Source organism: Pagrus pagrus, assembly GCF_965226575.1.
Source record: "Pagrus pagrus genome assembly, chromosome: 9".
NCBI lineage: Eukaryota > Metazoa > Chordata > Actinopteri > Spariformes > Sparidae > Pagrus > Pagrus pagrus.
Window position 1 is genome coordinate 25,603,122 of NC_140193.1, and position 27,208 is coordinate 25,630,329.

The window sequence follows — 27,208 nt, forward strand, 5'->3', positions numbered from 1 at the left end:
AGTGAGTCATTCTAACTGGGCTTCTGTTTGTTCTGTTATTGAAGAGAACTGCTTTTTCACCGGTTGATTCACAGAAACTACAATTTGGAACATGATGACATGCAGTCTTTTTCTCTGAGTCACATTAACTGTGTATGTGTGACCAAATGAGTAAGAAGACCGTGCCCATTGTTCTATTGGTCCATACCCAGGTGTGTGGCCCATTCACATTCCTCCAAAGAGTGTCAGCAAACCTAGTAGGATTCCATGCCAGCGTCATCAGTGCTACATTTGGGATCCTTTGTTCATTTGCTCTGGATACTCTTACTGTCAAAATATTTTTTTAAAAGCACTGATATTAGCAGTTTCATTGAAAGACCTATATGAATGTCAGTAAGCAACCCGGGCAGAGCTGTGGTCAGTCAAAAAGAAGACAAATGACTTTGTGATGGTCCAACACCTCTCTAAAGCTGCTGTTGTTGGTGTTTCAATCGAAAAGTGCATTTGAGCTGAGTTCTTTGGCTCATGCAGGAGATCGAGTGAGGCCATGAATAATGAGATCCAACATTCTTGCTACATTAGATATTCACTGTACCAGATCAGACCGTGTCGTGAGATTATGATCACTATGCCATGTAGCAATTTATGGGTACTTTTATTATTGATCATCTATAATGTTTCGTATTAATGTCAGAAAAATGGAAATAGTGAAAAGTCACATCCCGTCACATTTACCCAAAATCCAAGGTGACGTCTTCAGACTGATTGTTTTACTTAATTTACAATCTTATAAAATAGAGAAAAGCAGGAAATCCAAACATTTGGGAAGCTAGAAACAATAAACGATAGCTTAACTCACGATGAATTAATTAAAAGAGAAGTGAATGCTAATTTTTGAAAGTGACCATAATATTCAAGTGCCATGTGTTCATAAAAGATTTTGACATGTTCTGCAACGGCTGAAGTACAGAGAATCCCTCTGCAGACAGCCGGTGCATTGTTGTCTCTGTATTGTGTTCAGCTGTGAGTGTGCAAGTTTGACTTTCATCAAGATTGGTTTGACTTTAGCAAATAACGAAACACAGTTATGCAAGGTTGTAATACATGGCATATCGGTGAGGTGAGGGGCCTGCGCAGAGCCCAATGGATGCTAAAAGATATCAGCCACCCCAGCCACAGTCTGTTCACCCTGCTGCCATCTGGGAAAAGATACAGAAGTATCTGCTGCCAGACCACCAGACTACAGAGCTGCTACCTGAAGTAATTTTTTTTAAGATTTATTAAGCATCCGTTTATATAATTTTGTTATTATAAGTTGCATAAATGGACTACAGCGATCATTTTGTTGTACAGTCCTGGTTGTATTATGGTAACTAAACTGATCTTAATCTTGAATCTAACAGCAAAAGTCTTTTTTGATAGAATTTCTACCTGGGTCCGTGGTTTACTTTTTATGTTTGGGCTTTCCTTGACTTTGTGGCAGACTTGTGGCAGTGTTTCAAGGAGTCGGAAGCAGCAGACTGGTCTCGAATCGGATGACTGCGCGTCATCTCCAGATACATGTCAAGGTCACATCTGCTCCTGGTGTGCCCCGACTGGTGCCATCTGCCTTCATGAGTCAGCAGAATATGGCTTTAAGCAAACAGTCATTACCTGCAATACTGTGGATCAATACCCTCACACACAGACTTAGAACTACACTGAACATACAGGATATTCAACTGGCCGTGTGTCTAGGAGCCATAATTGAATCCCCCTCTTTGAATATGTTAGCATCAGACTTTCTCTCCAGCAAAGATCTCTTTCATCTCTCTGCCTCTAAATGAATGCATATTTTCATTTCACGTTATTACAGAAGAGGAGGAGTGCTTCATTCCGCTGATAAAGCCTCACTGTAGCAAGTGTGAAGTGTGCGTAGGTGGCTCGATGCATATTTATTTCCTTTTCCAACTTTCCTTTTTTTCAATTACAGAAATAAGCCTCTATACGTTGTAACATTTTATGTAATTTGTGTATGCCGACATGCTGTACAGTACAGGTTGTAATCAGCATTGCAGATATCTGTGTATGCATACTGAAGCAACTAATAACTGGAGCAGGGAGCCTTGTTTTATAACCCTGTACATGTAATTAGATTGAACTGATGAAACGTTAATGCAGTTATGTCTTCATGCAGCATATTCTCTCCTTTGTTCAGCTCTCTGAGGCTTTATTGTAAACACATTTTGACCAAAAAAATGTCGACAAAACACATTCTTAATCAGAAGAAATAGTATTATACAAACAGTGAATAATAATTAAACAAGTAATTACTGAACAGAAGGGTAATAATGGATATAAGTATTTAAAGTAGAAAACAATGCTTTATATGAAGAGATACTGATATGCGTGATAATCGTCGACACATCAGGAGTTTCAGCAAAGAGGAGTTTTACTAAGCTGTTTTGTTGAAAGGAAAGGAAAAACTCTGGATTAAATTTGGGGGAAATTAGTTTTCTCTGATGAATCATTCCAATAGCAAATTGATGATTACAAAGTCTGTGAAGTTCAGATTTGTCTGTGCATAAAATTTTGATTACAGGGCTTTTTGATTATAGGGTTTTTTGATTACAGGGCTGTTTGAACCTCTTTGAAGTGATGGATAACATTCAAGTGTTTTATCAAGCCAAATAATTTCCTTATACATTTTGTCCAATTTAATCATTGCATCTTTTTTGTTTCAGATATCACCAAAACGTGACTTTTTTTTTGTATTTTTCATCTCTTTTCTCTCAGAGATTCAGAGGGCCGTAAGCTCTGTAAGAAAGTGAAGGTGGACCCGAGCTCCAAACGCGGAGGAGCTGAGCTATTGCATTACAAGTGAGTAACCAGAAGCTCAGCTGGCTGTCAGACACTTCCACACCTCAGTGCTTTATGGAGAGTAATGCTGTGTTCGCAGCTTAAGACGCATGTTGTTCACAATTTACTCCTGGTGTTGTGAGCACTGTGCCTGGTGTGTCTTGCAGAGACGGGACATTCCACACGGAGTACAATAGGCCGGCTACCTCCAAGGTGAGTGTGCAGCTGAAATTCTGTATTCTTTACATGAACTGTCAGCTCGAGTGCAGCAACATGTTATATGTTTGTCATTTAATTTATTCACGTTGTTTGATAAGAGCAATTTCACATCTTGGAAAGTTTGTTAATATGCCAGAAAAATCAAATGCTTGAATTTGTATGTTTTGTGTTAAGTTCTTTTGATATATTTAGTTTTTACTAAACATTAGTAAATTGGCTGCGTTCAGCTGTCTGCATGTGTGACTCATGCCGTTTTCTTCCATCACTGTAACACAGCAGCACAGTCTAGACGTGTTCACACGTTCAGACCTCTCTTTTTAATTGTTATCTGTGAGCTTCTGTAAATCCTGTATCAGTGTTTGAACAGTAATTAACCTCAATCCACGTCTCAAACTATTACATGTTTGGTTCTTTCATTTGAGGGAATTGGGCCTGGAAAGTCTTTGAAAGTCCTTGAATTGGATATTTAAGAGGTTTTAATTGTTAAAAATGTTTTTCTTCAAATGAATCTCCTGGTCCACATGAGTTTTCTGCCAAGCAAAATCATATCTTGTTCCCACATGATGAGTATACTTGTATAGAGACCAAAAACAGAGCTAAAAGGAGGGGAATATCGGACTTAGATTCATCAGATGGCAAAACACACAACTCCAAATGTATGATAATGTTGCTCTGTAACTGCTGAATAAACAAACCATCTTTGACTGAGCATAAATAGTCGAGACACCAATATTCATAGAGCATATGAACCACGCAGCAGCCACGTTTCATTATGTAGATTGGCAAACTGACTGTGAATAACTGCAGCTTGTTAAATTTGCTGGCTACACTTAATCAAGCCTGACAAATTGTGGGTCACCAACTAAAACATTCCCCACTTTCACAACCAGGTACAAAATCACAGGTCTTGCGTTTTGACATTTTAGAAAATCAAATTGTTGCTTGGATATTCAAAAATAATAAACTGCTCAGCTCTACTTAAGATTCTCTGAAATATGTAGAACTGACTTCTTCTATTGGTTTCATCTGAATTAATGAGGAACCCATCAAAAGGAAATCTGGGAGGTTTTGCTGTTTTGTTTTTAATTTTATTATTCTGCTGCCTCACATTTCATTCCCTGACAGATGGAAGGGCCTCTGAGACAATAAAACACCAAAAGTTTCAGTTTAAACCATTACCAAGTAATGCTGAAAATAACATCCTAATGATTAAATATTCTGCCCATGTCCACGCTGTCATTGTTATAGCACTGCTGAATGAAATACTTCCTGCTGTTGCCTTCGCAGACATATGGTTCATTATATTTACAGGGAGTTTTACCAAGCCCATTACCAGACACTTAAAGGTATTGAAATAGCTTTTACACCTCTTGGATGCACGAACATGTCGGTGTATACGAGCTTCCACCTGGCGCTGCCTACAGCGTTGCCGGCACTAAATTTAGGTATGATGCTCAAGTAAATCATCACCAGTCACTCTGTTGTTTACAGGATAATTTTGTGCCTGCGACAAGTTGTTGGATGATATAAGTGTTGCCTTTGTTCTGACTTACTGATTCATCACTCTTTTCTTTTTTTCCTCCTTTCAGTCCATGGTAGCATTTTTAAAAGACCCGTCAGGACCCCCACTGTGGGAGGAGAACCCTGAGGCAAAAGATGTTGTCCACGTAGAGACAGAAAAAGTAAGTAGTGACCTCAACAACCTTGTGAGCTTTGGATAAAGAAGCCCTAACTGTTAATTAAAGACATCCAAACATTCATGTGGACATAGAGTAAGTGTAACAGCAAGGAAGCAGTTAATATGATGCACGGTCCGACTCTCCTCCTCTGTTGAGGGTTTGATCAGCTTTTGAAGTTGACACTGCAGCATGTCCACCTCTGCAACACTAAACACCACATATAAAAGTAACATAGCGGGGCTTTATCATCAAAGTGCTGTCCAGCCTTGTGTATGGAGTCCAGCAACACTGCCCTGTCTACAACACAGCCTAAAAAACTTCCCCAGACAGTTCCCATCCAGCCAGGTCAGATGGCAGTCTTGTTAAAAAGCCTCCATCACATCCACCCACGACCTGACATCCTGAGACGCTGTAGGTACATACAGCACTTTGAAAGACCTTTGATTTAATGAGCAGTCCTGTCGGTTCTCACCTGCTAGTCCACTGCTGGGAGGCTTGTTGAAGGTGTCAAAAGATTTTGCTGAATATGATTTTTTTTTAGGAAGCACAGTAGCTGAGCTCATGGAGGTGATGGTTAGGGAGAGAAGCTGGTATGGGGCCTGATCTGCTGGTGTCCAAAAGAAGAAAGTCCTCTTTTTATCTGTCTTTGCTGATGTGGAGACTGTGTAATATACCCATTCTAATAAACTGCTGATAAAGCAAAGATGAAGGCGTGCTTAGTTATTTTAAAGCTCTGTATGCTAAACGGAGAGATACTCCCCTGGAGCAAGCTGTCGGAGGGATCAAGTTGTTGTATGTGAACGCTCACTTTCAGCTTTAGTCAACAATACTGCTGTTATTCTTGGACAAATTAAGCTCTTACACCTTCAGTTATTTTATGTGCTCTGCATATCTTTTGTGTATAAATGATAAAGCTTCTTAATCATCTTTTTGTCCCCCCCCCCTCTCTCACTCTTTAAGGACTTCAGGAAGCTGCTGAAGAAGGAGGAGAGGCCTATCCTCATGATGTTCTATGCCCCCTGTGAGTCCTTTCATTATCACAGTGTTCAGTAGTTTGCAGGAACTGGGACAAGTGGCGCTCTCATTACTATGTAATGTGATTGGAAGACAGTGTGCCAGCAGCAACTGACAGCAGCTATTGTTGTCCACAAAAAGTGAAAAACGTACCTTAAAAGATGCCCCATTTTAAGAGGGGAAACACAGTAGGTGGACTTAATCAACAGTCTGGGGCATACAACACTGTCATAATCAATACTGTGGCGGTTTCTTTCATTAATACTATCTGATAAACACTTTCTCATCTTTAGATACAGTGGGCAGTTTTTGCAATAGGAATAGGACAAAACACACCGATGGAATGTAACAGAGTGCATTTACTCAAGTACAGCTACTTTATATTTCAACTCCACTACATTTCAGAGGCAGATATTGTACCCTTTACTCTACTACATTTATTTGCTATCTTGATGCATGAGTATACATGTTGCATCAGAGCCAGAGCAGAACATGTTTTAATTATTTTCTTTTATCAGTAATGAGTTAAAGGGGCACTCTGTAGTTTTGGATTAGAACTGAGAATTTTAATATTTACACTAATAATGAAGTATTGATACATAAGTGAATAAACAAGCTGTTCTCAGAGTAAATTAAGGTCCCAGAACACTGTTTGAAGCTAGAAAGGTGGCAGGGTCTGCCACATATAAACAAATTAAAACAGTATGAAGCTGTGTTTTCCTTTAAGGTCAGTTTGTTTGTTCAGTTGTGAAAACAAAGATAATTTGTTTATTTAGTTTTTTTAGGCAGAAAAAAATCAGCCAATTAAGATCTTTCTCTTCTCAATTACATTTCTAACAGAGTGCTCCTTTTAAAGGAAAAAAAAAAAAAACACTGATTCTGATAATCAGAAAAATGCTGAATATCAGATGTGATAATCAGCCAGGCAGATAATCAGTAGAGCCACTTGCTGAAGGATCTTTGGGAGTGGGTTTTCTGGTCAGGAACAAACAGTTTGAGGGTTATGAAGTAAAAGTAATGGACAATTCAGTGGATGTGATATTAGCACTTTTAGTTTAAGAAACAGTCTTCTGGGTATTGTTTTGTTATTTTCTCCTGCTATTTACCTCCAGAAGAATACAGAAGATCTAGCTCTTTTGGACATTTAACAGCTCAGACATTTGGTCTGTCAGATGTGGATGTTTATGTGTGTGGGGATTTTAATAGTTGTTTTGGCAGTCTTGATGACTGTATAAGTGATGTGGATAAAAATCCTAAAAGTAATTTAGATAGCACTATTAATAGTTATGGCCAGTTTTTGAAGATGCAAAATGCTGTGTGATCAACGGTAAAATACCTCTCGGCAAAGATAATTTCACTTCAGTGTCAGTAAAAGGAAAGGAAGGCTTAAATAATGGTGTTAAGTTTTGTGCTTTCTACACAAATGAAAGATAACATGGTCGGGTTTTTCATTATTAGTAGGTAAAGACCCTATTTTGTCAAGGAAGATTCAAATTTACTGGAACCTTTTTGTTGCATAGTTTCTCTTTCAAGCATGGGAGAGAATGCAAAATATATCTATATAATTTATTGTTATATAAATAATAATTTGTAATTTTGTAATGAAATGAATTGTAATGGATTCTATGACCGATGCAACTGTACTTTTGGTGTCCTGTACCCATGAGGGTCGGGCACTATATGTGTGTAACATGAAAAAAAAATAATAATGAATTATTAATCAATCATGTAATTTTGATTTAATTTCAGATACTTAAAAACTTTTACTCAAATACTATTTGTATTTTTCAAATACTGGTTTGTATGGTTGACTTTCACTTTTATCAAGGTAAGATTTTAACGTGATATCTTGACTTTTGGGTACTTTTTAAAACACTGTCTAAATCTAATGATTACTGTCATTACTGATTAATCTCTCAATTACTTTTTTATTTATTTGATTTGTCTGTAAAATATCAAAACATTTTTAAAACTGTGTAAGTTTTGTGCAACTAACAGTCTAAAATTTGCAATAGTGTTAAATAATAAGAGGCATCAAATCCAGATAAATGTATAACTGGAAACGGCATCTCTCCTCGATAAATGACAGAAACAATAAATCAGTTAGAAAAATGCTGACAGTTTAATTCTGTAGATTGGCTAAATGATGAACCTACTGATCACTTCAACACCAGTTTAATTTAGTTAAGTCTTCTCACTGACTTATCAAAATGAAAAAGGTAATAAATCGTCTGTTCTTCCTATTGTTGCTCAGTAGTAAATCCATAACATGAACTTTTCCATATGTTGCGCTCAGATTTTATGGTCAGTGGTTTTCAATACATCATATCTTTCACAGCAGATAGCACACTGCCAGCTGCTATTGACAAAAAAAACAATTCCCCTGGCAGACGATGGGAAATCTTTTGACAGTTGTATCGATGCTGTCAGAGCGATGGTTTCTATTGAGTCCTCTGTAATAACTTCTGTTGTTCCGTGTTGTATTTCGGTTGCAGGGTGCGGCGTTTGTAAGAGAATGCAGCCCGTCTTTCAGCAAGCGGCCACAGAGACCAAGGGGAAATATGTAAGTCTGCTAAACCTGGCCCTCCTGCACACTCAGTCCACTGTCTTATTGCATTAACAGTCTGATCTGCAGCTGTCGTCCTCTGTGATGTCTGCAGATTAGATGAGATGTGTCAGCAGTGAATGTCTGGATGGTTAGCTTGGCAATCTGCTGGAGTACAGTCTGTCAGTGTGGCCTAAATGAGAGCTTTTCCTTAGTTGTCTTTCCAGCAAAACCTCTCAGGACAGCACCTCAGCAACTTTTGCACCATGGAGGGGGGGCTGCTCTGTTCCCAGCTGTTGTAATGTTTTTTAAACTGCGCTAGAGAGATGCATGCACAAAAGCAACCAGAGGCTTATGTGATCAGCAAGGGAAACAAATGCTTTGTGTTCATAAATGCTCCTCCTCAAGCACCAGAAGAAGAAGAACGTTCTGTACAGTGAGAGCAGAGAGAGGCGAGCTGCCCCAGGAGACAGTCAAGTTGACAAACACAATGTGATTGCCTCTCACAAAGCAGGAACTGAGTGAAAAGATAATTAACTGCATGTTTTTGGGAGTAAGTCCGTCTTTGCACGAGAACTTCAGTGCTGCTGAGAAGTGAAAGGATTGAATAGTGAATTGGTGGTCGGCCAACTTGTACAACACGTTTCTCGTCTCTGTGTCATGGACACAGGAAGTGTTGCATCTCGTCAAGATGAAAAAATCACAGATTATTGTGGGAGTTGGTTTGATTGTATCACTTCTGTATTTAAGGTTTATTCAGCTTTTATCTCTCAGTTCCATTTTTGAAGCGTAGCCGACTACATAACAGGGATTGTTGAAGAACACTGCCAACTTGAAAAAGGTGGAGAAGGCATAGAGAGCTGGTATGACTCATGGATGTTCTTCAAGCTATTTTTGTCACGAGCAGTGTGTTGTACAACACTTCCTCAAAGGGAACCTGGGAAGTTGAAGCTGTTTGATTTTTTATTTCAGAGATAGATTTATGTCTGTATGGAGGAATTTCTCTCCCTTTCAGAGCTGCAACAGTTTAATCAGTATAAGTCATATTTTAAGAAGAAAAGTCAAAAGTCTCTCAATCAACCTTCTTAAATATGAGTATTGTTTTAGTTTCTTCACTCCTCTACGACAGTTAACTGAATATCTTTGAGTTGTGGAGAAAACAAGACATTTGAGGAAGTCATCTTTGGCTTTTGGAAACACTGACTGACTGTTCTCACTATTTTCTGACATTTTATAAACCAAACAACTAAGTGATCAATTGAGAAAATAAGCTACACTTAAAAAACTAAAATAATTGTAAGTTGTCGCCCTACACTCATTATTGTCATTATCATTTAACTTCAAGCAGTTGTGTAGATATTTTTGCCAGGTGTTACTGCACCTGAGTCTTACTCTTCCACAGGGTATGATTTAGGACTGGCAGACCACATACACAACCTCACTGAAAAATACAATATTCCCTTGTATCACAGGACAGTAGAGCAAATAAATGATGCAGAGGTGTTTCCTCCCGGTGCAGAAAAGTATTATTCAACTGGTAAAAGACTAAAAAATATTAATAATACTCACAGTCCAAGGTTTTTGTCAAGAGTGAAATATTTCATCCTGTTTGTTGGATGAGCTCAGTCATTTCTAGATTCTAGATTTAGCACCACAGAGAGGTCAAAAGTTCCTTCCTGCCCAAAACCTTTGTTCGTGCAAGACCTCCAAAACTAATAGCTACATTCTTGTCATTGCTAAACTTTTAAAATCTATGCCAACATACCATGCTGCTACACTGTGATACATACAATGCATTCACGTGTTAATATTGAACACATGAGCAAACTAATGTTAGCAATCTGAAATGTTGAATGCTAAATGTCGGCATGTTAACAGCTCTGTATAGCTGTTGCTGCTCCACTGAGCGGCGGTCAGTCTGTCAGTCAGTCACGCTGCTATGCTGTGGTATCAGCCCACATCACACACTGCTGCCACAAGGCCTTGTTCCTACAGTGGTTGTCTTGTGCAGTCCTCTGCTGGGAGGGAGGGAGCTGGCAGAATTAGGGAGAGCCGTTACGCCTTAAATTAAAATGTCAATAAAAAGCTTGGTGTGTGTGTTTCATTACAGCTTGCTCATCAACATTCATTAACCTCATGTTGTTTCTCAGTGCTGTCACTTTTCATACTTGAAGTAATCCATCTTTTTATTTTGGAGTCCTCTGATGATGGCTGACCCGTTGTGATTTTTCATGTCCTTTCTCTTTCTTGTCTCTCTGCCTTCACTTTTTCTCAACTCCAAAACAACCCTCACCTCATTTTCCCCTTTGTTTTTTTTTTTTAAGGTACTGGCAGGGATGAATGTGCACCCAGCTGAGTTTGACGGCCTCAAGCAGGAGTACAACGTCAAAGGCTACCCGACCTTCTGCTACTTTGAGTGAGTCAAGTCCTCTCATCCGTCTCACTTTAGGCCAGCCCTTGCTTGCGAGGCTCAGAACATCAGAGTAGGGCCACTTCAAACAGAAGTCCAGTCCAGATCTCTTAAGCACCCACAGAAGTGATGGTGACAGACTCACAGCTTGCAGTGCTGGTCCCCGAGATTCAGAAGTTGCATCTACCAGGTGAAAAGGAAAAAGTTTCTGACCTGCTCTGGGATCTTCTTGTATTCCCTTTGAAAAAGTAAACTCACAGTAAGAGGCTGGGAGTGTCAGTGTTGCAGGGTGCAGCTGGGGGTCACTGTCAGGGACAGATTACATTTTTTAATCAGGCAGTCTGATTTAGATTAAGATCTCTTTTCCCGAGTGACCCGAGAACAAGAAAACATTCACAAGAACAAAAACTGTGGTTGGCTTTGAAGTAGAGCTGATATGATTAGTCGATTTATTGATTAGTTGATGCCCAAAAACAACAATTTTAATAGCCGATAATTGGAGTCATTTTTCGAACAAATGTATCATATAATCACTTGTTTCACTTCCTGATTGTGAGGTCTGCTGCTTTGAATATCTAAAGCTTTGGAGTTTTGGTCAGACGGTATGGTTGAAGGCTCACTGGACAGTAAAACACAGCACAGTGCTTAATATTACCACGAGACAGGATTTTACAACTCCAGGAAGTTATTACGGCAGCGTTGATTCAATCTTTTGTTGCAACTACAGGAACGATCATTTGCTATTATTTGATTGGCCATGGATGATAAAGCATTGCATTGTGGCTAGAGTTGAACAAAGTTTACTTTTTTTTTGCCGAGGTCTTCTGCTCCGGGAACCACACTGTGCAAATGCAGCTGCTTCATCGAGATCAGAGGGGCTGCTCTCATGCAGCGCTGTTGTCTGCCTGAAGACTCAAAACGAGTCAGCGTTTTTAATTATTAATAGGCCAGACTAAGTAAAGGCTTTTAATATACTGTCCCAAAGTTTTCTCATCTTCAAGAACACCTTAAGGCCACATGTGACGTTGATGTAGCACTTGGCCTCTGCGTTTCTTTTTAGTTTGAGTGAAACTCAGCTGCTGGTAATCTGATCATTTCAGGTAACTGTTCGGCCTTAGTGTCTGAATATGCATACCGGCTCACATACGCACATACTTAAATTTGTGGCCACATTAACAGCAGGGGCTCAGAGTGTGACTGATAGTGTTGGTTAATGCAGACCCCCCAGCCAGGGCAGCCCTGCCCTGTCCTCATATTTACAGTGTAGTTAACTGTACGCTGCTGTTTCGTAGCTCCAGCTTTGTTTTCTGCTTCTTATTTCTGCGGCACTAGCTTTATCATCCCCATTTCCACATTAAACACTCTCTCATTCCAGTCTGGCCTTTTAATTAGACCGGGACTGATTAAGTGCCTCTGTGGTTAGTTAGTGTGTGTGTGTGCTTGCACTTCTTTTTAGTGTAAGTGTATGTGTAGGTACACGCACACGCCCATGCACTCATGTGTAGCTGAGCCTGAGCCAGTCCGTTAGCTGGGAGCACATTAGTGTCAGCGCAGGGCTAGCTAACGACCATCCAAGCCCATTGGCTTCAGTAATGAGCCCCTCACTGATAAACAGCAGCTAATCACTGTAGGGTAAATCGGCATCAACGCCACTGGAGTTATCTCGTCGTTGCACCCGCTGTAACTGCGCTCAAGGTCTTACCTTTTCCTGTCCTGCAGATTAAGAGAGCTTACTCCCCAACACAACAGCACATCTCAACTTTGGATCAATTTAACAAATAACAAAAGTGAAACTATTTCTTTGCTTCTTTGTCCTCACTTTGTCCTCCAACCAAGAAAAACACCAGAAGCCGTCGGGACAAATGACATTTACTTCACATTTCCTCAACTTGATTTTACAAGGTTTCCCGTCTTATTTTACAGCCGCAGAGATAAAGCAAGCGAATACAGAGTTGGTCATAAATCTCACTGATTGAATTCCAAGCAGCCGCTCTCTTCCTCGGTATTCAGTTCACTTGCAAATGCAAGTTTTAAGCTCCAAATCCAGCGTGTGTGATCGTGTATCACCTTTAATAGTGTCCGCTCTGTATCTCGGGAGCTGTAACTGCGGTCGTCACCAAGCTCTGTGTTCGCAGAATGTCGCTGCCCAGAGCCAGTTATTATTGACACTGATCCGTCAGCACTGGGCTGAGCCACCGCATTCGCTTCCCAGCCTTCATTTAGTTACAGAGTAGATAAAGTTATTCCTATGAGAAAAATCTGCTTACGTTTTGAATCTTTTCAGACTGTGGAGCTGAGGAGATGCTTTCAGCTCATTTCAAATGCATTGCCATGGGTCACTGGCATTTCTTATATGCACTTTTAAGCTAACATACAAAATTCAAGACGGAGGAAAGACTATCAATCAAGGCTGAACTTTTCCTCCGAGCTTTTCGTCAGCTCGTAAAACAATCTCTTTTCTGTTTCTGAAGGTCTGAGAAACTGGGTTATGTTATAATTTGCTTTAGTTTTGTTCAGGATTATTTTGTCCACCACACATAACATGGATTACTTTGTTTCTTCAATAACAGGTATCTAACCTCACTACTTGTGTCCTCAGCATCAAGTATCAAAAACTATCGAGCCCTGGAAGCCCAATCTTATAATCAGGCTTTTTTTCTCATTTTGAATGCCCTGTAGACGATAGCAGGACTTGAAATAGCCTTTGAATTTCGGAACCTTTAAAACATTTTAATGCATTAAAGATACTTCTATCATCCACCATGTTGCTCGCTATCACTCACATTGTATTCTTTACAACACGTCCATTTCAGTGTGAGTTAATCCTTCTTTTTTATCCTCAGCCTCAGTGATCAACCCTCTGGCTTGAGCATAAAACACAATGATATTAACTCAAGATTATTCAATTAACCACTACTTAATAGAACAGATCCAATTCTGTGTGTAGGCTGCGCAGTTTTACTTTTGGACAATATAAGAATCACTGTAGGCCTAAAATAGTGATGATGATAAAAAAAAAAATATTATTTTCCATGTAAAATGTCAAAGCCACAGGGAGCCACTGCAGAGGGGCAGAGGAGCCGCAGGTTGCAGACCCCTGCTCTAGATTGATCTTAATCAAAAGTGGTCAGATCGCCATGCCCTAACTGTGACTCCGCAGGAACCACTGCAGTGACATTATCCCCTCCTCTGATGTTGATCCTTATGTTTGGAACAGTTAATCATTTTATATGCTGCTCTCTTGATCCAATGTTGCCTCCAAATCTGAGCTGGAAGTCGTGTCACATACTGAACATGTGGAGCAGCAGAAGTGGTTTAAGGAGTTTCTAAGGTTGTGGCATGTTTTTATGCTGAGAGTTTGAGTTTGCTTTGAAATCCAGACAAACTTTTCTGAGTATAATTCTCAGAGAACAGGTTTTTGGTGAGGTGTTCCTTTAAATAAAATAAAAAAAATGATGCTGTAAAAATACAACCAATAAAGTAGGTTTTACAAACAAGGATTGTTTTGTATCAAATGACAGGAATGATACTGGCAGTGGTTTGAACAGGACCGAGCTGACAGAAGGTTTAGAGATCATCTTGTGCTCTGTTGTCTTTTAGGAAAGGGAAGTTCCTTCACCACTATGAGAACTACGGAGCCACAGCCAAGGATATCGCAGACTGGATGAAGAAGTGAGTATGGTCCTAATCACTCACTGTAGATTCATTCATACTTGCTAAAGTGCAGACTTCAGGATTTTTGTGTCCAAAGCTGTTTTAGCTAATAAAACTACCGAACGGAGCCAAACTGCATTCTGCCTTCTGTCTCCTACAATCAGTAGACTGCTTCTACCTCTCACCTTCAGTGTCTGGCATCACCTTTTCTTTCTGCTGTGGTCTTCATCACACCTTTTCTTTCCTCACCCTGACTCACCTTGCCACGGTATCATCAATCTACACCTGCTTTGTTCTTGTCTCATTTTTCTTTTCACCTTGGCTCAGGCTCTCTGCCCGTAACCCCCGTCTCCCATCACAGCTTGGCTCTCCTGCCTGCTCCTCTCCTCCGTCTCCCTTCTCGCGTTGAGGGTCTGGCAGGAAAGCCATGACTGTCCACAGGGCTGCAGCCAGAGGGCACAGAGCAGGGCTTTCACAGCTATCACAGGAAACGGAGCGAGACAGGCAGAGGATGTATCCCAGCTCCACTCTCTTTAGCCCAGAGGCAACAACTCCCTCCCCAGTCCTAAGCTTTTTACTACACTGCTGATTCAGTGCCCAACAGTATAATTTAGAAGTGGTTGCCAGGCTGACAATCAGGGAATCAAGCTGACAGAATGGTTGCCATGATTTAAAATGGGTGATAACTTTGAGTGTAATTACAGCTCATATTTCAGTTAACAAAGGGATAAACAGTGGTGAAACAGTTTTAATTTCTTTTAGATTTTGTCCCTTTCTCTCTGGCTTAAAACAGAAAGCTTAAGACATGAACGGTCTGACCTTAAACTACTACATTTAGATCAGGGTCACAGGTGGAAGACCGGCCTCCTGCAAGCCTCATCACATGTGCAGTTTGCCGTGTCGGAGCCTTTTTTCATCCGGAGATTCTGCAGATGAGGAAAAGCTGAGAAAGGTTTTTGCTGTTAATGGTGTTGAAAGGTTTCTCCGGAATAGTCTGATGTGCTGCGTTCCTATTTTGAGACATTTCGTCCATTGTGCTCTTTTTGTAGCACTCTCTGCCTCAGATCCTTTATCTCTACTCCCCCATTTATCATCCCCACTTCTCCTCCCAAGATTTGATGAAGCTCCTCTTATGTTCAGCTGTCTCAGTTTTTTTTTTTCCCCACTCAGTTTCACCATGTTTAACTGGACAAAGTTACTGCCCTATGCTATTTGCACTGACATAGAATTCTGCACCTACGGCAAAGAATGCAGCCGTTTTCTCTTTTAGTATTTTTGCCAACAGGAGCAATAGAGGTCAGAATTGAGCCACACTTTTGAAATGGTGGAGTCCTTTGCTTTTGTGTGTCGCATATCATCTCATCTTGACATCTTCTTGATCCCAACCCTAACTTTCTAACTCTAGAGTCTAGTTTCAAGGCAGTAAGTGGACAAAGAATACAGGTAACAGTCAGAGTCCTTGGTGGTTGGTCCCTGCAGCAGTGTAACAGTAATGGAGTAAGGCCAATTGGTATGGCTGTGTAGGGGCAGCCCAGCAGGGAACTGCACCTTATGTTGCAGAGGAGCAACCAGAGATGTCGTCTGATAAAGCCGAAGTGTAGCCGATAAACCCTGATCCTGAGCTTTTTATATATCAGAGAGATGTATATTTGACAGATGACATGCTGGATAAAAGATAAGTGTCTGGAGCAGATGCAGCATTTCTCAGCACCCCAGTTGCACAATTCAGGTGTTTTTTAAAGACATTCAGTCTCATGCGGCTTCAGCACATTGGCTCAGGCCAGAGAGTGTGATGATGAGAAAAGATTGCGCAAGAGGAATGTGTGTGTGTGAGTGTGTGTGTGTGTGTGTGTGTGTGTGTGTGAGTGTGAGTGTGTGTGTGTGAGCGCACACAGGGAGAGTGCACTTGTTTATATCTGTGTCCACTCGTTCTCGTCATTGTAGCACTAGGTGGGGCTGCTTCAGTCCAGATGTGTGTGTGTGTGTGTGTGTGTGTGTGTGTGTGTGTGTGTGTGTGTGTGTGTGTGTGTGTGTGTGTGTGTGTGTGTGTGTGTGTGTGTGTGTGTGTGGCTGTCTGTGTGTGTCAGTGTGTGTGTGTGAGAGAGAGACACATTGGGTGGAGTGAGGACTACAGCTGTGTCTGATTTCTGCTGCATACAGTTTACACGCCAGCTGCATTGTGTCCACTTTTTAAACTGTCCTTCACCTGTGTGGCCCTTGCTGTCTCCCCGTCCCATTTCAGCCCTCAGCCCCCCCAGCCGAAGACCCCTGAGGTTCCGTGGTCGGAGTCAGACTCCCCGGTCTTCCACCTGACTGATGAGTCCTTCGACAGCTTCCTGGAGGAACATCCTGCAGCACTGGTCATGTTCTACGCCCCCTGTGAGTAACATAGCAAGTTGAAAACAGAGCAGGGGGTGATATCATGGTTATTTTATTTTCATAATCAATTATTTGAGCTATGCACTGTTATATAATAGTGAAAATTGATATCCTAAGTTCCGAGAGACCAAATGAGTTTTCCAGCCAACTGTGTCAAATTTCACATTTTAGAAACTGAAAGCAGCGAATGTTTGGCATTTTGAAGAATAACTTAAATCATTAATTAATTATCAAAATTGTGTCAATTCATTTTCGGTTGATTGTCTAATACATTACTCAACTAATCCTTTCTACACTAATAAAGTCAGTTCTGAATATGGTCAGTTTTAGGAGCTTAGGGTAATATATACTTTCATACAGTCAAAAAATCCCTTGAAAATGATCTTTTCCTTAACACGGCTTATAACTGTTGTTGTTACTCAAACAGGAGGAGATTTTGGACTTGTGGATTATTTTTAGCTGCCCATTAATACACATTTGCTTCTCCATGTATAACTAGCAGCAGGACGAGGTCTGTGGGATTGACTCAAATAACAGCTCTCTGATCAGGATTTTTAGGGCAGATGACCCAAAAAGCCAATCACCAATCAAAATGTTTCTTCACTTTATTATCACCTGTAGTTGTTAATTGTTAGTTATTAGTGGTATGATAGAAACACCATTAAAATATTGAGTGAATAACTATATTCATTTTGCTTAATTGAAAGAAATGTGCTTAAAACCAAACTGAATAGTTTTGATCTTCACATGTCTCACAGGACTTTAACTGAGTAGCCAGCGAGTAATAGTAACTATGGTAACAGCATGAGACGATGCACTACGGAGTGCAAAGTGATCGCTGTTCCTCCCAAACACATTTTCTGACATCCCAGGCAGCGGGACGACGGGACGCCGTCTGTCTTGAGCGATGCATCATCACGGGCCTTGACAGAGACCACTAACTGATGATCGGCTGATAACGATCAGCGGCCGATCAATCGGTGCACCCTGCGACTCAAAATAAACTACTGCTCATGATAATGAAGGAACAGCGTGACTCATCGATGTGCTTTTGAACGACAGTGGAGCTCTATGACACACAGGATTAATATATATCAGGCTTTAGATACACAGACAATACTTCGAGTATCTCCAGCCTTGTCCTCTAGCAGCCCTGTTCACTGTCAGAAACATAAAGATGGTCTTCACTGGCTTCTATCATAAATATGTGCAACGGTGTTTGAGATGAGCCTCACATTCCATCCTGCTGTGTAAAACATCGTCTTGCAGATTCTCTCGGGTAGAACTGTTGTTTAGTCACACAAATAACATCAGTGTTTCACTGTCATGCTCAGTATTAACAGGCAGCTGGAGAAAGAAGCTGAAATGAAAAACAAAGACAAGCTGGTTGCTGTAACTTGAGCTTTTTGTATCACACAGTCCCACACAGGCTCATCCTCACAACAGAATACTTCATTGTTGCCATATGGTTCACATAAGCCTGCTTGTCATTTGTATTCACGCACCATACTGCTGTAGTTACGCAGAACTTTGTAAACATGCCAGTTATTGTCAGTGGGTTAGGTTTTTTTCACCTCCAGATTGCACTGCTTTGGTCCAGGCCTCCTGTCTGCGAGGGAGCTGTCAGAGGGAGATTTTGCATGTTGATAAAAGCGACCCATAGATGTAAAATCATGCAAATAGATTCACCTCATTTAGAAACACATTCTGAGTGCAACAGCTACACAATCTGAAGCATGTGCAACCAATTTTTGGACCTTTTGATTTTTTTTTCCCCCTACCCTCTCTACTTCTGAATACATTACCCTCTGTGCTCATCTCCGTCTCCACGCTGTAAAAAGAGATGAGTAAATAGGAATAGGGACCTTTTTCCCAGCTTTCACCATAATGATGAGTCATTGTTTTCAAAATTTAAGCACATACTTTGCTGCAGAGCTTTTGTACCTCCAGGTTGCCGGGAGCACTGCACTCCACCCAGAGGGCAAACACACTCTCCAGCTGTTGAAGTGATTAAAACACATCCTCAACACCGACATGCTGCAGTGGGACCTGCTACATACGCTAACTCGATCTGCACTGGCTAGAACTCCGAAATATTTCCCGTTAATATTTCAAGTAACTCCTGCCAGTTGGCAAGAACAAAAGTCGTGACATGTCATTCCTCTAAATGTGAACCATTGGAATAAAAAGACAAACAAGTGATGTAACTTGGTTTGTCAGATCAGTCTGTTTGGAATGTAAAAACAACCATTGCACAAGACGCACAGACAGGACAGACTGAGATGCTGCAAGCAGCCACTTGAACCAACTTTTGTCAAGAATTAGCTCCAGTGTGTGCCTGACTACAGATGTTTTTGGGGTTTTTTTGTTATAAAGGAATATACAACAAATCAGGCAGCTCAGGAGCTGTTGGAATTTATCTTTGGAGCCAGGTTGTTTCCCCTGCTCCCAGTCATCACACAGCTATCTCCACGTTGAACTCAATTGTTGTCATTTAACTGAAGACAAAGAACTAGCTGCGTCAAAGGCTGACTGTTGCATCACCACATTCCACCTGTGTCTCAGCCAAGAAACTGCACTTGAACACACCACAAAGACTACAGCCGGTGGCCAACGAGCTCGCACGTACACCGCAGCCGCTTCTAAAAAGAATATGTCTGATAAAAACGTTGAGAATGGCACTGGTGAAGAGGCAGAGGAGAGAAATAAGGAGAAACGAGCTGGGTGGGTAAAATTGTGGATTCTACAGTGACAGGCTGAAGAGGCTTTCCCTTCTTCTGTTTCTCTTTTCTGCACTGATACACTTTCATCATTTGCCAATCAGACTGGTTTCTGTCACCAGTGAGCCGCCGCCGATTCTACATGCCGAATCAGCCAAAAAGCCGCTGACAAAGTTGTCCAGTGCCAACAGTGTGGGACGCACCGCACTGACTAGAGCCACAGATGCTCACTGACAGCCCTGACGATGCCTGACGGCCGACCATCAGCCTACTGCTTCAGGGCTTTTAGTAAACCACATGTTTTAATGCCACTGGGCCTGTTGAGGTGTGAGTGGCATCGTTTAGTTACAACAGGTGTGTCTAATAGTGCATTTGCGTGCTCCTACGATGGTCCCGTTTCCTGAGTTAGGGTTAATGCTAATAAATAGTGTCCTCTAATCTACATCACCCTACATGGGCAGCGACTAGCAACTTAATATAACGTTTCTTTACCCTAACATTTACTTTTGTCCACCATTTTTCTGCATGCATGATGTCAACGTTGACAAGTCTTGCACCCAAAAACATTTTGACTCTCCCAGTTGTTGCTCTGACTGAATGAATGAATTTCACGTTCACATCAATGCTCCCAATTGGGATCAAATTTTTCCGATTATTGTCACACGAATGTGCTTTAAATGCTCGAGCTTTAGTGCAGTTACATGGCTGAGTTCTGACACTTTAGCATAGAGTAGAGTAGTAGGTTTAACTCTGTGTTGCAAATATGGAAATGTTCTTGCTAGTTTTTGGCCACTTTTAATACAACTTTAGGCATTTTTTATAACAGGGAGCAACAAAAAATATGAACGTTTCTGTCTTTTTCTTTTCTCCTTTTCTGACATTATACATTGAAGACATACAGCAATGTTGATTGGTGGATGCGCAGTCATTAGTAGAAACACAGGCATACTGTATGACATCATTGATTAATGCAAATCATCACCATGTAGTGTGTGCATGTATGATGCCAATTAACAGCTTTACCTGATTTCCTGTGAAAAGTCCTAATAACACTGGTTTTATTCTTGTTTCTAAGAGTCCTAACCTCTGGAAACCAAACCGTCATTTTCACTAAAATCTGTGTCAAAACAAAAGCACAAACCTTGTTGGCTTTTTGACTCTTCTTCGTGCCTAATTTTAGATAAAACAAACTCGCTGTAGATGTGAATTTTCCCCAAAAGAAAGAAATCACCACACATTATCGAGCAAACTTGCAGAGATAATGTAGTCTCATTAACTGGTGTAGTTATTTAGGGCAGAAAAGATGACTCAGTAACTGCTTTTCTTTTCAGCATCATCTTTATGCTGAATGTACAGAAAAATGTTGGGGTGGACGTCTGTTTGAGCAGTACAGAGAGCAGCCCAGTCCACTCTGTCCTCTTGTGATGTCAGAGCTTCACAGACGCTTTGTCCCACACTTGACCCACCCTGTGGACAGCAGCCTGTCACCCACACACGCAAATCAAGGACAGGCAGCTAGAAACCAGCGGCATCATATCATCCAGCTCTCCCACACACACACACACACACACACACACACTGTACACCAGTGACACACATCAAACAAATTTTTCACATCATGACACAAACATTTATTGCACACAATTACACCGCATATCTCTTTCTCACACACACACACACACACACACACACACACACACACACACACAGATGCCCGGTGTTGCTGCTTCAATGCAGTTTCTTAATGGCCCTGCTGTCAGAGTGAGATTAATGGTCTCCCAACCACCACCATCAGCTTGCATTTCTGTCCACCTCTCAGCGCAGCGTTCTCACCGTCCTCTGAACAGCACTCAGTGGGGGTTGTTTGCGTCCACTTCTGTACAGCGACCAAACCTCCAACAGAACGCTGTTTCCCATCGCCTGATTGTTTCCCAGACCAAAACAAAGTTGCTCTCTGCCAGTGTTTGAAGAATGCATAACTAAATATTGAATGAAGAATGTTGTTCCGGCAGATTAAGCTGTTAATGACCATGTTTGAACCCTACATCTTTGTGTTTGGGCTGCAGCTGGTGCATCAGGGAGCTGTTAGGTCTGATTTTGACATCTCTCCTGACTGTCCACTCAGCAAGTAGCCACAGGCTCAGTTTACTGCTGCAGTGGACTCGGAGAAGATGACCTTACAACAGCCGAACATCTAACATTTGCTGTGAAGCAGAGGGAACTCACCAGCCTTTTTGCTTTAGCTTGTATCTGTTTTTATTACAGCTACAGTGATGTGTGGTTTGTTCCTTTCCCTGACTCTGAGCTCTTCAGCCCCACACTCAGCCTGATTCAGCAATATTTCAGTGTGTTTCTGTAAGCCTCCCCTACATACACACACATATAGACGAACACACATACACTGGCCCTCATGCACCACTTGTTCTGAATGCGGAGCAGTGCTGATGCATAGCAGAGGACAGGACAGATATTTGGTTTTGTCTCTTACTCATCAGTTTGAAGGGTCAGACAAAGTCCTTTCCCTCTGTTAGTCCGGTAAGCCTCAACACAATCTGATGATCACACACTACAGTGACTGAGTTGAATAAGAAGCTGCTTTTTTTCCACAAGTCATATCACCCTTGATTTATAGCCTGCGCCACCGCTGCATTGTATATTGAAGAAAGGCATTCCTGAACTGTTTTGACAAGGGCAATTTACCAGGTTTGGAAATGAACCAAGTTTGTTTCATGCATCTGTGCACAGCAGCACTGTGAGCGCACACATACACACTGCCCATCCCTGATCAAACGGCATATTCATTATGTCTTAAAACAAAACATGTTGTACACTGCGTGAGACAAATATTGTGTTATGTATCTGAAAGTCCTTTTAAATCCAAAAATAAAGTGTCTGCCAGTTTTCTCGCTGCTCCTGCAATATTAAACACACCTCCACACCAAACAGGAAGCTTATTCATGATGCCCGCAGCTCTAACAGATTTGTTGAAAAGAACAGTTGTAAACACACACAGACGCATACAGACACTGCTATAAAAGTGGTTATAGACCAAAGACACCACTCACGCTGCCCTGCTTCTTAATTAAAGGACAGACATAAACAGTGTTTGGCTGATGGTGAAGTTTGGTGAAATAATAAAATCCATTCTCTATGAACGTCTGCACTTAAGTTCAGAAAGCCTCGACCCTCTCTACAGCTGGGTTTTTTTTCACATTATCATTAAGTGGAATCACTTTTGATATTGACAATGTGGCTTAACAAGGATGAATATTCCACTGATACACCTGTTTACATGCAGCCATGCATACTCTGACTAATGAGCACAGGCTCCCTCTATCATTCCTTCTTGAAAAGGCTGGCATTGAGATCTTTGCGCATGTACAAAAACCTGTGATATCCTAGTCTTTCATCATGTTTAAAAGTAGTTGTGTTTCTCCTTCCGACCAGAAACGCGGTGTTTTCTTTTGTGCATGCGTCTCCACCCCAGCCTTACTAATCTAACTCACCGGATGTAGACTGTTGGCACAGGCCTGTCACTGGGCGTGTAAATCATTTTCGCTGACTCTAGTCTGGTCACTAATAGCACAAACCTGAACAAGGTAATAGCTGTTACCTTTTCTTTTGCCATTTAAAATCCTAACGCTCACTTCACCACAGTTCCCTCTGACAGTATTCTGCAGGCAGAGGCAGAGGCACCGTCACTGCATCCAGCGTTTAGCACCACTCAAGACGATTATGATTTAAGAAATGCAGACAGCCAGAGCATCTTGTCCCTATACCAGAATAATAATCGGTGCAGCCGGACCTATTTCCAGTGCTGGGGAGATACTGTAGGTCTGGCTGTGCAAGACTTCAGCCTTCCAAACCGTTGGCTAGGCAACACACAGGCAAGAGGCTGTGTGTTGCAAAGTGCCATCATATCTTTAACCAAACTAAACAGGACCACTTCGAAAATTTCTCTCCACTGTCACCTTTTTCTGTCAAAGAGTACAGGTTGCAGACGATTTGGTTGTGCTGGCTTGTGCCAGTGTAGCTGGTCTTCCAACATTTCTCTTTCATTTCTTCCCCTCTTTGACCTCAACCAGGTGTTTCTGCTTTGAGAAGGTGAACTGTGTTTTTTTTTTGTTACAGACTCGCACTGCTTCCATAGCGCCATGGTTTTGGTATAGATCTGAGTATTTTTTAGGTCCCATTGCAGATATTTTTATAACCGCACCATTTTCTCACTATCAGAGTCGCTACATTGTTTTCTGGAGCTAACTCCTCCACAGCAGAGTCATCAGCAGTGTTACTGTCTGCAGTGCTTGTCAGTGCCAAACATACTGTAGTCATGATGTAATTACATTAACATATAAAAAATAATACTGGAAATTCTGTTGGTGTTATCATGAACAATAGGATACCTGGTGATTTTAACCAAATATCCTCTACACTCCCTCACACCCAGCTCTTAGTCTCATGCAGTTTGTCTTTAACATGTTCACTCAAACACACACACACCCCATGACTGAGAGTGAAACATGTAGGAAGTAATCAGACGTGACTTAGGTCTCCTGGTAAACATGAGAGACTCCTGTCATTTCATTTAAAGTTTCACCCTCAGCATGGCAGCCATAAACCCACTGACAGACCAGGGTGAAGCAGCAAGACACCAGAGAATTACCACAAATTCAACAAGACAGCTCTGAGGGCGTAATGTGGAGCACAGATTGCACCATGAAAGCTGTCAGCCGTGGTTGCATGGAAGCAATTTCCTCAGGAATACATACATGTATTTCTTCTTTTATATGTTCTGCAAGATTGAGAGCAGATTCCCTCATCTGATAATGGGCTGATATTATCGTCTGATTGGCTTATCACAGATTCACTGGTATTTATGTATTGAAGATCAAGATACAAGAGATTTAGTCTAATAAATAAACTAATCTCGCAAAATGTCAAGAAAGGAAATATGAATTCAAGTTTCTCTCTTTCACTGAACTGAGACGAGCTTAATGGCCTCGTTAACTCATCGTAAAACGCACTTCATTCAAACTGGACATAAACTAAATCAAAGTCACCAGAACAGTGTTCGTTTGTCTCCACAATTACCTCTGGTTTGGGCCAAATACATCCTCAGTTCACAAGATGTGAAAGTAATCTGGCTCTACACACCATTTTCACCCGCTGCTGATGTCTGTCTGACTCTCTCCTCTCCTGCCCCCGCCTGCCTGGAGTTAGTCCCGGTCAGCGGTGTAAATCACCTCCGTATTGTCAACTGTGTATGACCGATGCACTGTTCTGTGTCTTGTCTTGGTCTGTGGTCCAGCCTCACTTAGAGGCTGCTGAGCCTCGTTGCCCACGGTGATTCCCCCTGTGACCTGAGGTTCACGGTCCGGGCGGACTGCAGTCAGCTGTTAGGGCCACTAGCTCCACGGCTAACTGAGCTAGGTTGCTAAAGGCAGCAAAAATAGCTGCAGCAAAGAGTGTAGGGAGCAGCGGTTAGCAGTTATGCTGCCACCTATATTTTTGGGGCTACCTTTGAAATCTGGCAATATCCTACATGTGACACCTTAAATGTTTGTGTGCTGAAGTTTACTGTTTAACATGTACCAATATATTTATGGTGTTTTACTTTATATCTTTAAAACTGTAAGATATCTTTGTCCCAACATGTAATAACCAGTTTATTACCAATGGTGTTTATTAGGTCTGAGTTTTTAATGAGAATTGAAAAAGTGACTGTATGATAGTGGTTATCAGTGTTTTTTGAGTCTCAAGTATCAGAAATCTGCCTTGTTGTTGGTCTCTCATGTGTGATTTGAATCGTGTAGGGTGTGGACACTGCAAGAAGATGAAGCCAGAGTATGATGAAGCTGCAGAGATACTCAACAAGGGCGCAGACGTAAGTTTCTTGACCTTTGCCTGTGTTTACATGTGCACAGCATGCATCTCCACAGGCCAGTGTGTTTTGTTCATTTGTTGTATCTCACACTCCGATGAACATACACAACTACACGGGTGTAACAGCACCTCATTAACACATCATAATAATCCCTTCGCTTGGCCTCGATGCAGCCGACGCACTGGTCGGTCTGTCCTGCAGCCCGGCTCTCGATGTGTTTTTGATTAGTCGGGTGTGTTCCCCTCGTTTCCTCTCCTCTCCGCCATTCTGTCCTCTGTGGTAATCTAACACTCCCCAGCCAGGGGCAGGGCCTATAAAACTCCAGCCTGGTGACTGTAGCAATTATCTCATTCGTGAGCGTCCCCCCGGCCCGACTCTTGGACCTTCTCCTTGTGGCTCTCTGCCCGGCGCTGGAGGTCAATGGGAAAAGCCGGGCCATTATCTAATATGGATGGACTGGAGCCTCTTTCACCCTGAGCCCTTAAGACCCAGCTCATCATTTATTTTCTCCTCCTTGCTTTCTCTGCTAGTGATACAAATACAGCTCTTTATATACACAGTGTGTGCCCCTTCACAAAGGTTGAACTGAGATTATTTCTAAAGTAGTTGGTGTTAACTGGTAACAGGCTAGTCTAAGGTCTAACTCTGCAACTCTATCGTTATCATTTTACCAACATGAATTAAGGTTTGCTGTGGTTGTTCGTCCACAGAGCCCCGGTGTGTTGGCAGCAGTGGATTCCACAGTGCACAAGTCTGTGGGGGATCGCTTCAAGATCTCAGGCTTCCCGACTCTTAAGTATTTCGAGAAAGGTGAGGACAAGTACACGCTGCCGCAGCTCCGGAACAAAGACAAGATCATCGAGTTCATGCACAAGTGAGTCACAAACTTAACAGGCAGCCTGATCATTTCTTTACTTCCTGTGCAAAGTTAATACATTCAGACTCATGTAGTTAGAGCTGAAAAACATTCTAGCTTCTGTCTGCAGGACGATTCACTTTCCTTGTCTGTTACCTTGTAAAACAAAACGGGTGAAATGAAGCATTGATTTGCGAAGCTGAAAGAAAACCTCACTCTTTGAGCGGGGTAACTGCGAGCATGCCTACTCTTTTTCTCTATCGTCACTACTTTTTCCACTTAAAATAAAAGTAAAGCAGTGTTTCTCCTTCCTCGTAGCATCAATAGTAAATACTGCTTTGTTCTCTTTCATCTCTGCAGTCCCCAGGCACCTCCTCCACCAGAGCAGTCTTGGGAGGACAAACCCTCCAGCGTCAGCCATCTTGGATCAGAGGATTTCCGAGAGGCGCTGAAGAAGAAAAAGCATGCTCTGGTCATGTTCTACGCTCCCTGTAAGACCTTGCACTAATTCATATCCTCTTAAACACCTGATAATTAAATAGTTCTCAAATCTTGAGAGGCTGTTCTGTCGTTGGCTCTGGACACTTTTCACAACCTGTTGAATTTCATATGCTCGACTGTTTTGATCCAAATTTTAAGTGTGTGCGAAGTTGTCGCGACCAAGTATGATCACAGCCCTGCTGGACTTGGTGTGATCATATCCTGGGTTTAAACCAGAGCACATACGTAACTCTGGCCGTAAAGCTCCTCATCGGCAGTATATAAACCCCACCTAAGCCACGGGGAGACTGAGGCATGATTCAGATGACTGAGAATAGATTTGTGCAGGTTAAAAAAAGAGAACAAATCACTGTTCCACCTCGTGTTTCAGGGATCATATAATGCAGATTTATAGTCGAGTCCTGAGAAAAAACAAAATTAACCATAAAAATGTCCTTTCTCTGTTGTCTCTGCAACAGCTGACAGTTTAGATTATAACCTGACGGCTCACTTCACTGATAGCATTGATGCAGTATCAAATCAAAAGTAAA

The 27,208-nt window shown here is 41.6% G+C and overlaps 1 protein-coding gene across 2 annotated transcripts in view; it reads left to right on the forward strand.

The window, feature by feature from the left end:
• Window positions 1-27,208, forward strand: part of pdia5 (protein disulfide isomerase family A, member 5) — a 61,745-nt gene that overhangs the window by 21,095 nt on the left and 13,442 nt on the right. For both annotated transcript variants that reach the window (XM_084362499.1, XM_084362500.1), the window contains 11 exons: window positions 2,755-2,838; window positions 2,985-3,030; window positions 4,626-4,718; window positions 5,676-5,736; window positions 8,225-8,292; window positions 10,599-10,690; window positions 14,285-14,356; window positions 16,581-16,717; window positions 25,251-25,321; window positions 26,032-26,195; window positions 26,538-26,668. In XM_084362499.1, the coding sequence (XP_084218625.1) occupies window positions 2,755-2,838; window positions 2,985-3,030; window positions 4,626-4,718; window positions 5,676-5,736; window positions 8,225-8,292; window positions 10,599-10,690; window positions 14,285-14,356; window positions 16,581-16,717; window positions 25,251-25,321; window positions 26,032-26,195; window positions 26,538-26,668 (1,019 nt within the window). The remainder of the gene's footprint in view (window positions 1-2,754; window positions 2,839-2,984; window positions 3,031-4,625; window positions 4,719-5,675; window positions 5,737-8,224; window positions 8,293-10,598; window positions 10,691-14,284; window positions 14,357-16,580; window positions 16,718-25,250; window positions 25,322-26,031; window positions 26,196-26,537; window positions 26,669-27,208) is intronic.